This window comes from Pagrus major, chromosome 24, assembly GCF_040436345.1.
Source record: "Pagrus major chromosome 24, Pma_NU_1.0".
NCBI lineage: Eukaryota > Metazoa > Chordata > Actinopteri > Spariformes > Sparidae > Pagrus > Pagrus major.
The window spans coordinates 15,003,248-15,019,518 of record NC_133238.1 but is presented as its reverse complement, the minus strand read 5'-3'; the positions used below and the strand labels follow the sequence as shown (position 1 = coordinate 15,019,518).

Here is a 16,271-nt window from a genome sequence, read left to right as displayed (position 1 = left end):
ACCGCTGAGCTGCTCCACTGGAGCAATTTGGGTGCTGAGCGTCTCGCTCAAGGCCGACTCAGAGGAGGTGATGCTCCACTGTCAGCGAGCGAAGAAGAAATCCTGCTCAGAGGATCCACAAGAAAGATTAGGAGACTCTAAGTTTAAAGGAACAATTCACACAAAAATGAAAATTCAATTAACCAGATGGAAAGTCGGGTGAAGATTCGCAGTCAACGTAACATTTCAGTCGCCACAATAATCTGCTCAAAATTCAAACTGAGTCACTCGATTGTTGATCACGAAGTTTCTGTAATTAGCAGTTCATGGTGGCTAACTGTAAAAAAGTTTAACTGATCTGCTGAAACTGACGATCGTTACTTCAGTTTACTGAGCTGCAGACGTCCAAGCAGAAAACATTTAGTAGTTTCCTGGAAATGCTTTAAAGAAATCCCAGCTGAATTTTGAATTTTTGCAGCATTCTGCTAAACAACTGAAGTAACTTGTTTTAAAGGTGCAATATGTGAGACTTTCAGTTTAAAACGTAAAAAAATTAACTAAAATGATCAACAGAATGTGAAGAAATAACATGTGTGACGTCTGTGTATTGTGTTGCAGAGATATCTACTGACGTTAGCATGCTAACCAGGTCCAAAGCTCTTGTGCACTCACCTTGTAGGCTAACTGAGCTAACAAGCTAACAGTCGTGGATGTATTAACAGAAAACAATTAGCAGCTAGCAGCTAGCCTGGTGTTAGTAAAGTACAGTTACTGACCTGCAGAGAGTAGAAGTTAAGCAGAAACCACTTGGCAGTTTCCTGGAAATGTGTTGTTGTTTATTAACTGCTTGTTGGAAAATAGCCAAACATTATCATGAAGTCTTGTTGGGCTCATTTTAAATACATTCTGTTGTAATTATTGTGGTAATTTGGGGATAATTTCACAGAAATATTAAACATGTTGCTCGGTAATCACCGCCTACTTACCCTTTACAGTCGAAGCCCCAAGTTACACAATTATTAAATCCACATTTCTTTTTATTTTGGTGATTATCTGATGGTTTGCAGTCGAGTGCGGTGAAGATGACACACGTATAGTAAGTTCTGCCTTGTTTCTGTCCTTCCTACAACTTTAAACACCTCGTAGAAACAGGTCATCCGCCGCCTCCTGTTGAGAGAAGGTTTAAAGCGGCTGCAGCTCTGATGTGTCGTGTAAAATCAGCCACTGAGCAGTTAATAGATCCCCTGACCTCCATCTGGACGACCTCCTACTGTAAACGAACATCTCGTCTCTGAGTCAGACTCTGATTCTGGCAGAAGTCTCGGACGGCGGCGTCTTGTTCCTGTAAGGAGCTGATTAGTGTCGCGGTTGTAATTGCCTCTCGCGGGGTTGCAGACGAGCGCGGGGCTGGGTGGTTTTGACAAGTCTACTCGTCCCCCCTCGGCGCCGGGCGCTTTGTAAGGAGTTAAATTGGATGGTTAATTCGGGTGTTATTTACCCTGTAATTCATTAGTTTCGCCCCGCCATTGGCAGCGGGCAGGCTGTAATTTCACGCTTCGCAATAAAAGATGTCTCATAATCTGCTTCATTTAGCAGCCAAAGAATTTAATGAAATTAACTGCGGCCCTAATTAAGACGGTGAATATTAAAGACCTGCTATCAAGGCTTTAACGAGGGTGACACGATCCGCCTTCCGCCGGATTGGAAAAATATCATTTCCCTGGGAAAGGTTGTCACTGCTCGGAGCCATTTTGGCCATGATGACATTTTTGTCATGCACACTAACCCCTGGAAATTAGATTTTTCGGGGGGCGGGGGGTCGAGGATGTGTTGGAGGGATGTCTCTCCCTTTTTAGTTTGAGAAATAATTAAAACAAGGAACACAGGCGTCAATCAAAGAGCATTTTTAGATCGTGCTCATTACGCCTCGGCGGCGGTGGCGGCGGCGGTCTCCACGGAGCGCTCGCGACAGTTTTTGTTTGGCACGGGGGCGTAGCTCGGAGCGAGCTGGAAGCGTCCCTGTGGTGGCTTTGTTGTGTTTGTGTGTTTGTTTGTGTGTGTTGTGTTGCGTACACTCGTCTGATGATAAGCTGGACAAAAGCGACCAGCGGTGACCCGAGGGTCTCACAGAGGAAGAGGAGTCGTGTTTCCTTCACATCCTGTCTCTCTGTGGTCGTCAGAGTCGAGCGAGGGGCGAGGTTTTTTATCCGCTAATGAATTGAGACTGCTGAAGTAAGGTTTGGATAATTGAGTTTCTAATTAATTACCCAGAACTCTTATCAGATAAATCAGCTCCTCTTCAACCCCCCTCTTCTTCTGTGGTGTTTTATTTGATCTGGTCTGCGTCCTGCTCCCCTGGGCCTGCCCTTCGCTGTCCTTGCCTCATCAACGCCGACCTTGTCGTTGAGACTGATGCCGCTGTGTGTGATCTGATGTCAGCCGCTGGTTTTGTTCCCTTCGTTCTGGTCTGTACTGTTTACCTCCACCCCGGTCAGTGTTTCACACCCGGCGGCCAACTTGTTTTTCCTCCGTCACCCCCTGTGGTGGCTGTCATCAGGTCGAGAAGCACATGGAAAGATTTAATGCTTTAAACTCGGAAACACTCGGAGAACAGAGCTCCTCCGAGGCTGAACAGTCTCTAGATGTGTGCTTTAATAGCAGAAGAGTGTTTTAAACATTCAGATCACAACCAGCTCTTCATGCTACAGCTGTAGTTTCATAAATATATATAAATATATAAATATTCAGGAATAAAATCCTGAAAACACTGAAAAATACACTTCAGCAAAATCTGTCAAAAAGTCAAACAGTGTAATGTTGAATGTACTTAACTGTCAAAAGTACACATATTTACATGTATGTATATACTGTGTACTATGGGCCGACCGATAATCAGTATCAGTGGGGAAATATTGTACTTTATAAGTTCAAGTACCTTTAAACTGTATTTAAGTCCAGTACTTGAGTAAATGTACTTAGTTACATTCCATCAGTGGAAACAGTTTGTTGTGTAACTGAGATGATTACAAAACACTTCACTACATTATCATCACTTATCAGTGGAAAGTAACTAGTAGTATTTATTCAAGTACTCTTAAAGAACAAATTCAAGGTGCTTAACTCGAGTATTTCCATTTTATGTAACTTTACACTTCTGCTCCACTACTCCATTACATCTCAGAGGGAAATACTGAACTTTGCACTACATTTGCCTCCAAAATGTAAAAAAGTGCTGTGGAAGTAAAAAGTAGCAGAAAATGAAAATACTCAAGTACCTAAAAACAACACAAAAAACAAAAAACAAACAGCAACATCTCAGACATGGAAATATAGACCTGGAATCAATGACAGGTACTGAGACCTGGTATTAAACGGGTCACGTGGTGTTATCGGTTTGTTGCCTTTTGTGGTGAAATACTGAATATTTTCACGTCTCTGAAAATCCTTTAAAAGACACAATCTGGTAAAGAATAAGCGCCAGGTGTGGACATGTGATCACGTTAACGTGATCTGATGACGGGTCGCCATCGAAACTACAGAATTTTAAGGCGTCACGAGTTAAAGATTATATCTGATGTGTGTCCTGACTGACAGTCGAGCCAGCTGCTTTTTATTCACGTCACAGAAGACGTCAGGACATTTTCAAACCAGCGACCATTTTAACTTTTTTCATTCTGTCACTTTGCTGCTGGGCAGAAGATCTCAGATTCTTCTGAAAATCGTAAACATGATTTATCGTTACCAACCGCAGCTCCACCTTTATATCCTTTTTCCTGTCTCCTGTGATCGGACCTGCCTCAGTACAACCCAACACCTTCTCCTCTGTCTGAGAGGATGATGGATGACCTGCGATCGCTGCTCAGGCCGGATCAGATGGCCGCCGCGATAGAGGAGGCATCGTCCGGCTTCCCTCCCACTGGCCGTCACCCCCCACTCTGCTGTCGTCGGGGGGGTGACACCTCCAATTTAGCCTCCTGCTCTCTGGGGACGTCGAAGAACAAAAGTGCTCGAGATCATCCCGTTCTCTGGAGGGTCTTTTCCACAGATAGTGCCTCCCCCGTATCTCCTCTAAGATCCGCTGTCACTCCCTTCAAGAGGCCTGGGGAGAGTCCATTGTCTGAGGAAAATAGGGGGTTGATTGAGCGATTAGAGAGTAGATTAGTCTGTGTCAAAAGGCAGGCCTTAAAAAGTCCCTTTATCAGAGGACTTCTTTGTTGTGGTGCTTGGATTCACACGATCACAGCCTTTTTGTTGTTTTTAAGCAGAAAGTTTCTTCTTCCATCCAACATTTTCCTCCTCCAACATGTCCGACATGTGACTGCTGCCGTCTTTCATCAGACAGCCTCAGGTACGATGCCCGCGAACATTTTCAGATGCTAACGAATGACTTCATCTTTCGGCTTCCCTCGAGCGAGCGAGCGACCTTTTCTTAAGCACTACACCACAATACTTCACCGAGGCGACGAAGTGTCTGAGTATGAAAGAAGAGAGAGTGTGTCCGGGGGAGTTTTGTGTTTGGAGGGGACGTATAACGAGCATTTACATCTAATCGAAGACTCTTACGTCCCTCCTTCCTCTCTGGACATTCCTGTTTCCTTCCACTTGAACTTTGCCTCTTTGCTTTCTTCTTTAAAGACGACCCCACAGTTGTGAGTCTCAGTGATGCCCTTGGTCGTTTTCGGATGCCTAACAAATGACTTCATCTCCTCGCCCCCCCAAGCTAGCGACCTTTTCCTAAGCACTACCCTACAATACTTCACCGGGGCGGGGAAGTGCCTCGGCACAGCGAGGAGAGAGTATATCTGAGGATGTATTTATCTCCCCACATCTATTTTCCCATGTGGAGACCTTGTGAGCTGTCATGGCTGCCACCCCCCCCCCTCCCGAAGGTAAAATAAGAGGCGACGTGTGTGTGTCACGAAGCCCGGGGAGGTGAATAATGAAAGATATTACCCATCAGGAGGATTTCGACGCGGCGTTCAATTAGCCTTCCCCTCGAGCAAACTGATCGCTTGTCATCCCCAGGATGGATGGCCAAAATTAATTTGCTGACGTCTCCGTCCCCAAATACCAGGTTTGGATGGAAAAGTGTAAGAAATATTGGCTCACCCCTCAGTTTAGTTCAGCCCAGGCCTGCAGTGGTGGAGATCAACCGTCCACTTCAGCATCAGTCAAACATCCCACTGACCTTTTAGCTTCGTCTTTACTTTCACTTTCATTTGGAAGCTTTCTTCAGATGATTCTTCATTTAAACATTACCAAAGTAGGTTACAGAAAGTGGCGATTTAAGGAGGAGGAAGCCACCAACTCGCAGCTCTGATGCTTCTTCAGTTCAGTTTCTAGAGGTCTTATTTACTTATATACACACTTATTGTACCTAAATTTTGATGTCTAACTGAACTGGAGATGCAACTGTGCGAGTCTTGCTTCCTTTATTGATGTCCAACTGCTTTTCACTGTTTTGTTCTTAATGTTTTTTTTGTTAAATTCAAATCTTGAGGTCTGTTAATGACTTGAGATCAACATGTACTTTATTTTAATAAACAGCACAACAACACAGGCGACAAGAAAACACATTGCAACTACAGTTTTAATAATAAACTATGTTATTGTACGATCTTTGCAGAGGTGGGGAGTAACAAAGTACAAATACTTCGTTACTGTACATCAGTAGATATTCATGTATCTGTCCTGTACCTGAGTCTCTCCGAGACTTTCCCTCTCTACATCTGAACACAAACATCTGAACTTTCTCCTCCTCACAGCTTCAAAACAGCCTCGTTACTTTAGTTTGATGCATTTGAGGTGAATTATGGATTATTGTTATTTCCCAACATCACAAGACTGATGTCGACCAATCAGAGCACATCACACACGGCAGACACAGCGAGACGAGACAAAGACGTAAGAAGACGTGAACAGACAGAGAGCTTTAACTTTAATAGTCTTTGAATTATATTAATATGACGTGAGCTTCAGTCAGCTTTGACCACAAATGTCCTTCAGAGGGAGACTTTTTACTCTGATACTCTGAGTACATTTCAGAGCCTGTACTCGATTACTTTTACTGGAGTAAAGAAGCTGTATCAGTACTTCTACTTTTACCAGAGTCTGTTTATACACAAGTATCTGAACTTCTCCTGGAGAGGATGTCTGGACTTTTCTCCTAATTCAGAGGCCAAACTGTGTTGAGTTGTGTGATCGAACCTCAGATGTGAAGATCTCGTGATGATCCTCTTCTCTCTTCTGTTACAACTCTGGAAATTTGTCTGTGAAATTGTTTTGATTGATTAAAATTGATCAACTCCCATGAGTCTGAGCTGACCTAAAGCTTAATTAATGACACTGTGAACACACGTATCTCTCTCTCTCTCTCTGTCTCTCTCTCTCTCTCTCTCTCTCTCTCTGCCTGGAAACATGTTGCCTCTCGCCCGCTCTCTCTCTCCCTCGCCCGCTCGCTCACTAACAGGCAGTAATGGATGATCAGCTGGCCTGACAGCTGCACGGCTGCCGGCAGCTTTCACTTCAGAGCAGCAGGAAGCTCGTCAAGTCGCGTTTAGCGCACCGTGGGGAACCCCTGTTGTTGTTGCTGCGACACACACACACACACACACACACACACACACACACACAGACACACACTGTTCTGCTTTGCTTCCTCCTGACATGAGCTGAAATTAGAGGAATCAGTGGAAACGCTGCAGCATCACTGAGCTCATCACGATGTAGAAGAGCAGCTTCTTTGTTGTTGGTCTTCATCAGTCACTGATGATAAACAGAGCAAAATGTTGCACATAGTTATCCAAGTTAAGTCGCCTCGCTGCATTAATTTATATCCCTGAGAGGCACGACCGTTTGCTGAAGCCTGGCTGCATTATCGAGGCCAGGCTGCGTCACTGAAGCTAGGCTGCAAAACTCAATTTCAAATCGTCAGATAAGCAGAGCAGGTTCTTTAATGGTTTTTACCAGTTATTGATAGTTATTAAGCTGTATCACTGAAGCCAGGCTGCATCATAGAAGCCAGGCTGCACCATTGAAGCCAGGCTGCATCATTGAAACAGGGCTTCATTATTGAAAAAAGGCTTTATCATAGAAGCCAGGCTGCATTATGATAGCCAGGCTGTATCATTTATTGGAGCCAGGCTACAATAAAGGAACGTCTGTATCAGATTTTATCCAATATTTTCCTGATTCTGGTTCTGTTGTCGTCCCGTTTGGTCCACTGTCACTTCTGAGCGTCTTCAGGAAGACATTTTGGACGTGGACAGATTTGTCTCATTTGTTTCGTGGCTCAGCAGCACTGCCTGCCTTCGCCTCCCCTCTCTGTCAGTCTGAGGCCTTCCTTCCTGGCGTTATGTCACCGCCAATTACGCCAAATGTGCCGTCACCGGCGGCGAGGCTGACCCGGGGCCCGCCGCTCTGTCCCACCGCCACCGACCGCCTTAATGAAAGCTGAGCGGTCGGGGCGGCGGAGAGCAGGCTTCTGTCCATCAGCCGACCTGTCCATCTCACCCCCCTCCCTTCTCCGTCTTCTTCGGTGGTGCCTGTGACTCCCCCCCTTCCTCCCTTCACGGCTGGACTCTATTAATATCCTCTGTCGGAGTGTTAATGTTGTAGAGGTCCAGTGAAGTGACACGCGTGGCAGCGCGGCTGTAATTGCTAATCAGCGGACAGTTTTATCCCCCGCTCTCCCCCCACGTCTCCCCCCTCTGTTTGATCTCAACTCTTTCTCCCATTTCCATCCTCTCTCTCTCGCCTTCTCTTTGACCTTCTTGCTCTCTCTCTCTCTCTCTCTCTCTCCCTCTCTAACCTAATGAATCCGGCTCAAATGAAGTGTGGGCGGGCGAGCGGGCGGTCGCTCGGCCTAAACGGTCAGTCAGCCGCAGCTGATGTGCGTAGGAGAGAGAGAGAGAGGGAGAAGAAACGAGTCAGACAATTAAATAACTGCTGATTTCCCTCCATCTTGTCTCCTCTCGCTGCTTTCAGCTCCGCTGCAGATCTCTGATGTTAAAATGTTGTTTTGTGGAGATGAACTCGTGTTTAATCCGTCTTCTGGCTGCGAGCTCGTTATCTTCGCTCCGAAGCGTCCGAACGTCGCTCAGCAGAATCGAGATGTTGCACAAATAGGACTCACTTTGTACAATGTGTGGCCAAAAGTATGTGGACGCCCCTGTTTTTCTGGGTCTGAGGGTGTTCTTCACGGTTCAGTTCGTCGTCATCCAGCTTCGTGTCTCTTTCCTGAACTAAACCAGTTACTTACAGAAATGTTTGTCCCAGTTTGGAGTGGACCTGTCAACATCTCTGAGATTGAGACTGTGGTCAGACCTCAGCAGGCACAAATTCAGCCTTGAAAGTCCTTAAATAGTCTTAAATTTCATTTATCCACTTTTAAATCTGTTTTTGTCTAAATGAGTTCAGTTTTTCCACATTATTGATGTCGCTAACCTTTAAATCTACCACTGAACTGAATATCATCTGTTGACAACATGTAGATCAACCTCACATCCCTTCACACTGGACGGACCAACACTTGTCTGCGATTTGTTCTTAAATGAGTCTTAGATTTGTTCTTAAAATGATCTTTCAGAGGTCGTGTGTTGGTTCGTTGGTGTTAGTTGGATTTGATGAGTCCAAACATATTTTAATCTGGTGGATTTAAATACATTTTATCAAATATGTGACGAGGCTTGATTGGATTGAAAGGGACCGTTGGGCCGAGGTGGACGCTCTGGGCTGGTGACCTGCCTGGAGTACCGACCCAGAGCGTCAGTATCTGACGAGTTGGGGATGAGAGTCAACAACCGAACCTTGAATGTTGCACTGCTGTCAGACAACAGTTGATCCAGGTTCAACACTCGCTTTGGAAAAAATAAAATAAAAATGTCCTTGTGTTCATTTCATATTGTTTAATCTCTAAAACTTCCTTCACATCGTTTGTTTTGACCGACTGACGGATGGAAATCTTCTGTTTTCTGTCACGTTACACAAACTTACCCAGAAACTCTTCACTTTTAAGACGCCAGAACTACAAGATGTTTGATTTTGTTGGACCATTTCTTTACTGTTGTCCTAAAGAAAAGGTCCCTAACGTTGTAGACGATATGATTGTTTTCCATCATGATGTGTCGACAGCGTGTTGATGGTGTGGTTTGTCTCTGCAGGGCATGTTGCTGAAGAGAAGCGGTAAATCCCTCAACAAGGAGTGGAAGAAGAAGTACGTGACGCTGTGTGACAACGGACTGCTCACCTACCACCCCAGCCTGCATGTAAGACACACACACACACACACACACACACACACACACACACACACACACACACACACACACACACACACACACTCATTACTAACCCTCTCTGATTGCTTATTAGACTCCAGTGCTCTGCCAGCCTGCACTGACCTCCATCTATCTGCTGCTCTTCATCTCTCTCCTGTGAGTGTGTGTGTGATGCCAGAAACTGTCTGGCCGACACACACACACACACACACACACACTGAGTGTTGATGGCTTGTGTATTAATTAGGACTCGTCATCTGTTTGCCCACGTCGGCGTTGATGATGTGAATATCAGCTGTAATGTCTCTGCTAATTGCCCCGGCTCTCTGCCCTGTTGGCACAATATCCTGCCCCGACGCTGCTTTATTACCACACACACACACACACACACACACACACACACACACACACACACACACACACACACACTCTTTTTGTGTCCCTCCTCGTGCTGACTCTCTCTCTGTCGTCGGCTCGAGGCGTCGTGTTCGACAGGTTTCCTCCTCGTGTTTTGTGTCAGAGCGACAGGTTCTTCACTCACTTTCATTCATCAAAAATGTTTATCAATAACACCATTAATTATTTTGTTTTGAGAGAACAAAATTAGTTTCGTTTTGTGAATAACATGCAGATTTTGGTTTAAATATAAAAAATAACTTCACCAGAAAATACACTGGGACTCTTTGATGTCAATAATTGAATTAATCGATGAATCTATCAGCAGAGAATCAGTCGTTAACCCTCCTGATAGTTGACTGATCGTTTTGAGTCTGTTTCTTATGCAAAAAAACAAATATTAGCTTCTGATAGCATCTTAAAAGTGTTAATTATCTGCTTTTTTCTGCTTTACATCATTGTAAAATGTATAATTCTGGTTTTGGATTTCCGATCCAACAGCACAACTCATCTGAAATCTTTTTTGTACGTCACTATTTAAAACGTTCTCCTCCTTAAATGTGTTTATTTTCTGTTTTTAAGTTTTGTGTCGTTCTAACTTGAATATTTGAAAGAAAATATTTTAAATGTCAATTTTCCAAACCATTCTGTTCTCGTTTTTATAAAATATCTCTACCTTCTAAAAACGTTGTAAAATTGTCCCCAATCTCCAAAAACATCTTCACTTTTTTAACCTTCTCCGTCTTAAATGTGTTTATTTTCTGTTTCTCTGTTTTATGTCATTGTAACATGAATATGAATATTTTGAACAAAACATTTTAACTTGTAATATTTTTCAGATTTTCCCAGATTTGTCCTCACAAAACATTATGTAAAAAAAAATGTCCTCGCTTTTAAAACACGTCTCCAGTAATATTTTATCTTTGTGTCACTTTAAAGAAAAACATCTAAATATTCTGACTCTCAAAAATATTGTTTTTTATAATATCTATATTGTCAAAAAATGATCTTACTCATAAAGTGTTTTCTTTTTCTAATAATATTCTATTTTTGATAAATGTCCAAATATTTCCAAATGTCGTCACTAAACCAAAAATATCTCAGTCGCTTCACAGAAAGGTTTCCACTCGCCAACGATGTCATCACTTCAGAAACGACCTTTGCTTCGTACAAATAATAAAAACTGTCCTCACTTTATAAACGTTGTGTAATAATTCAAACTGGTCACGCAGGAGAAGAAACATTCATCTCCTCATCTGAAGATCGTTTTCAGTCTGGTTCATTTGTATTGTTTAATCAAAGTAGTGAAAATAATTAGTTTTGACGACTAACGGCTGAAAATCTTTAATTTTCTGTCACGTAACACAAAGAAATCCAGAAAATCTTCACTTTGAAGTCGCCAGAACTCCATTTATTAATAATCCTGCATGAAACATCATCATCTGTGATTATCAGCTAATCAACAAACAGTCTGTCACTGCAGCCACTGACAGTCTGACTGATGTTTACACTCAGCGTCCTTGTCTTCAGCGGGTTTGAGCAAGGCACTCCTGCAGCCGTGGGTTGTCGGTTTGATTCCCTCTGCTCACGCCTGAGAATCACTTCACCAAACTGCACACGTCCATCAGCGATTAGAGCAGCTGATGCAGTAAATTAGTGTTAAAACTCATCACTTAACACATAAACACACACACACACACACACACACACACACACACACACACACACACACACACACACACACACACACACACAAACCCCCTCCAGCACCAAAAAGCCAGGTTTCCTGAGCGCGTTGCATCTGCAGCTCAGGCGTCAATTAGCGTGTTTGCGGAGGCTAATCGAATGAAACTCAATCAGCGCCGCTAATTGCCCGACTATGTGCAAAGAAATCACATTAATGCCGCTAATTAAGTGGATGGCAATAGATGCCACCTAATTGGCAAGAAAAGTCTCCTCCGAAGTGACGAAGACGAGGCCAAAACAAGGCGAGAGAGCAATTAGTCTCCTCTCAGAGAGCTCGTGTTCTGAGCGCCGGGACGTCGTCAGCCCAGTCCGAAGGAGCCACACAGAAAGGACCGGCTTGTAAATGTGGTTCTGTTCAAGTGAACGGCAGCTTCTGCTGTAGTCGAGCCAGCGCTCGCAGCAGAAATATCAATTAGTAACCTGAAGAAGTGGTTAAGAGGTCTGACTCTATAATAACGAGCGGTGTTGGCGAGCTGTGCCTGATCGTCTGTGTTTGTGTTCTGACTTCCTGTTTGTGTCTGGAGCGTTCGTTGTGACGTTCAGGCTTCGTTCCTCCGCCGCGTCTCCGATCGGCTCTCACTCCTCCGTCACCTCCATCACTTCCTCCCTAATGTTTCTTCTTCTTCTTCTCCTCCTTTATCTGCCGCCGTCTCCTCGCTCATCGATCGTGTTTCTGGACGAGCTCGCTCTTTATGGATCTGTGTTTCCCCCGTGTCAGCAGTATTCAGAGCTCTGTTCAGCCGCCATTTTTCACACCGACGCCACCGTTTACACATCCATTTATACTGACACACACACACACTCTGTACACACACACACACACACACACACACACTCTGTACACACACACACATCTACATACACACTCTGTACTTAAAGCCATTCAAACAGCCATAAACACACTTTGTTTCTTTTACACTCATAAACTGACACATTCGGACACATCTACACACACACACACACACACACACACACCACCTGCTGTCGGTGTGTTTGGTCGACTCACACATCCGTCCTGGACGTCTCTGCGTGGCGTGGACGATCGGGCCGATGATGAAAGCTCCCCGATGCAAATGGAGACTCAATTACCTCGGTCAATCTGTCGGAGGGGAGTGTGTGTGTGTGTGTGTGTGTGTGTGTGTGTGTGTCTGTGTGTGTGCCTGTGTGTGTGCCTGTGTGTGTGTGTGTGTGTGTGCGTGTGTGTGGAGGTTTACCCAGCGGGCCCCTGGCTCGAGGGCTCTCCGGTGGCTTGTTAAGACGCCGTCGAGAGCACTTGGCTTTGAATTGGCCTTTTGTCAGCCGAGCTGCCAGAGGGAGGCGGGAAACACTAAGAGTGTGTGTGTGTGTGTGTGTGTGTGTGTGTGTGTGTGTGTGTGTGTGTGTGTGTGTGTGTGTGTGTGTGTGTGTGTGTGTGTGTGTGTGTGTGTGTGTGTGTGTGTGTGTTGCGCTGCAGTAGATCCATCTCTGTGAGGACTGTTAGTTGTCGAGGTGACAGTGAGGCTGTTCAGGTGATTGTTAACATGTTAAAAATAAACTGGGAGAATTTCTGTTCACAAACCAGATTTATTTTCTTTGCAGTATTTTTCTTCACACGTTCAAGCAACTGGACTTGTGAAGGTTTCGAAATATTCTGATATCCTGACTCTTAAAAATGTCCAAGTTTAGTTTAGCTGTAAAAAATGTCCCCAGTTTCCATAAATGTCTTCAGTCTGTAAATCAAAAGCTACGCTCCCTTTCCAAAAGTGATAATCATTGTGGAAAATGTCTTTCTTTACTGTCTCCGAGTCTCTAAAGGGTTTGTGAAAGTGAGGCTGCTTCTTCTCCAAAAATGCCGTCGCCTTCTGATGTCCCCCCGAAAAGTCTTCACTCTGCAACATTAAATATCTGCACTTTCTAAAAATATCTGCACTTGTACAAATGTCCACGTTTTCTCCAAACGTCTTTGCTTTTGAAGAAAGTCCTTGTTTTTCTAAAAATACTGTCGCTTTCACAAAAAATGTTTTCAAGTTGTCAACGATGTCTTCACTTTCTAAATACGTCCTTCCTTTCCAAAAAATGTTGTTTCTTTCTAGAGACTTTCTTTTTCTGTAAAACATCAATTTCTAATATAAAAAATGTCCTTTATCTCTTAACACTGTCCTCGCTTTTAAAAAATGTCTTCACGTTATAAAAATGTCCAGCATGTCCTCGTCGTTGTCTTAAAGGTTCGGTCCTCACAGAGACGGCGGTCCAGCAGCGCTGTCTCTCAGTGGTTTTAATCCGGCCCAGCGGGTTGTGGGAGCTTTGTTTCTCCCCGTCTCCTTCATGTTGAAGAGGAGGCCGACCTCCCACAATGCCCTGCTCCTCTCGGGTCACCGCCGACACTCCACCCGGCTCAGAGGAGAGGGGGGGTGCATTTAACAAGCGCCTCTCGTCCGTCATTAACACTTCTACTCGTCTTTTCATTCGCGTCTCTGATCCGCCCCGTTCGGACCGGAGGAGAGCTCATCATCGGGGGGCGTCCGGTCCGAGGCGTCCAGCAGCGCCCGGTCGAGTTTCGGGCGTGTCAGCGAACGGGCGGAGCCAATCAGAGCTGGCGTGGTCCGCCACTTCATCGCCACTTTGAGGGATTAGTGTGGCTTTTTTCTGTTCTGATTTAGCTGCTTTGTTATCCAGATGAAACCCTCTCCACACAGAGAGCCACACACTCAGGAGTCTTTACTTTTTAATCTTTATTTAAAAAACACAAAATTCATCACTGAAATAAATCAGTTAACAACAACAACAACAACAACTTCTTAACACTTTCTCAAAATTGTGTTACTTTGCAAAAATGTCCCCTCAAGTTTCCTCAATAATATTTAATCTTTGGTAGAAGACGACACATCAGGACAAACAGGTCGTTGATTTAATCAGAGATTGTCTCAAAACAGCTGATTTACATTTTATTTATTTCTGCGTCTTTTTAGTTTTTTGATAAAATGATTATTTTTTATAATCGATTAAATCTGTGTGTGAAATTCAGTTTTTAGAAAATCTTTTTGAGAAATACATCTGATCATGCAGACTGTCCTCTGATTGGTCAGTGGCTGTTTTTACTTCCTGGTTTCTATGACGTCACTCTGTGGATAAAAAATCAGAACATTTGAATGGAAGAAGGTTCAACAGCTGCTGTAGTTTCACAAACATGTGGTGTCAGCAGATCTTCAGGTTTTAGCTGCTGTGTTGTTTCTACGTGTCGTGCTGACAAACAGGAAGTTACATTAATGTGAGACCGAACAAACTCCCCCCGTCTGTCTCTCAGGACTACATGCAGAACGTGCACGGTAAGGAGATCGACCTGCTGAGGACCACGGTGAAGGTGCCGGGCAAGAGGCCGCCTCGCGCCGTCTCCACCTGCGCCGCCGTGCCCAGTCCCAAAACCAACGGGCTGACGAAGGACATGAGCAGCCTGCAGCTGGGACAGACTCCAGGTACGTTTGTGTTTGAATCAGAAACACCAGGTCAGCCCGGAGGACGCTTCTCTCCACCTGAAGGAAGACGTCGTAAAACAAAAGGTGGAGAGAAACAAGCGCTCCTCCATGCCCCCCCCCCCCCACACACACACATAAAAGTAGCTCTTATGAGGCGGCTAAATCAAACACACACTCTGCTTCACACACACGCACACACACACACACTGGGAGCACACAGGGATCCAGGAGGCCCGAGCTAATAGCATGAATATTCAGTGAGCCGTACTCCATGTACTAATTATTGTCATGAATATTAATGCAATCAGAGTCCTGGCTCCACTCAGCCAGCACCAAGAAATGAGCTGTAATGAGAGAATGAGGGAGGGAGGGGGGGGGAGGGGGGAGGAGGGGGAGGCGGGATGATTCACCCGGCTGTTGGAGCACGAGCCTCTTACCAACTCAAGGGTTTGATTTAAGCAGCCAGCTTGGAAGAAGCTGCCTTTCATGGTCCTCTCATGTTCCTGTGTGTGTGTGTGTGTGTGTGTGTGTGTGTGTGTGTGTGTGTGTGTGTGTGTGTGTGTGTGTGTGTGTGTGTGTGTGTGTGTGTGTGTGTGTGTGTGTGTGTGTGTGTGTGTGTGCGTGTGTCCAAGAGATATTCTGACGGACATGAGAGACAAATGAATCCCAGACGTCCTGATCGTTTGTTCCACTTCCTGTTTTTAGTCCCCTTAACTTCCTGTCGCTGTTGCTACGGTAACCGTTTTTTCCCAGTTTTGCTCGTCAGAATTTTTTTTTACGAAACCGGTTTGATTTTAAGGGAACCGGACCAAACCCACATCTGTCAGGTGTGAGGGGAAAGAGCTAGCAGCATGCGGCTAGTTAGCATCAGGTTAAACTTCCCGGACCTAGTTTATACTCGAGTATGTACTCGATACTTCTAAATGCAGTAAATATGTACAGTGTCTACTTGTATACTACCAAGTATATACTTTATGTACTTCCAAATCTTGTCGTTTACGCTACTTTTACCTCTTTTTACTACATTCAGAGAAGTATTGTGTTGTTACTCAGGTACAGATGAAGATTTTAAGACGAGGAGCTTCTAAGAAATGAAACTGGCAGCGTATTGATTAGAGATTGTATTGTAACATCTAGAGGTTACTGAGAAGTAGAGTGTAAACCCTCCTCCTGTCCTCCTGTCTCAGGCACGGTGACCACGAGCACGTCGGTGTCTCAGATGGCGAGCGGCGTCAGCTTGGTGTCGTTCAACAGCCGCGGTCTGGAGGGGATGCACCAGCGCTCCTACTCCGTGTCCAGCGCCGACCAGTGGACCGACGCCACCGTCATCGCCAACTCCGGAGTCAGCACAGGTAAACGACACAAGCACAGTGACCTGGGTCAGGAATAAAACGAGACCAGGTCCACACGCGCAGCTCCG

General features: G+C 44.8%; 1 protein-coding gene across 2 annotated transcripts in view; it reads left to right on the top strand.

Annotated features, from left to right (window-relative positions):
• The window catches only part of agap1 (ArfGAP with GTPase domain, ankyrin repeat and PH domain 1), a 143,846-nt gene that overhangs the window by 88,084 nt on the left and 39,491 nt on the right, over positions 1–16,271 (top strand). For both annotated transcript variants that reach the window (XM_073495520.1, XM_073495519.1), the window contains exons 10-12: positions 9,141–9,245; positions 14,683–14,851; positions 16,039–16,203. In XM_073495520.1, the coding sequence (XP_073351621.1) occupies positions 9,141–9,245; positions 14,683–14,851; positions 16,039–16,203 (439 nt within the window). The remainder of the gene's footprint in view (positions 1–9,140; positions 9,246–14,682; positions 14,852–16,038; positions 16,204–16,271) is intronic.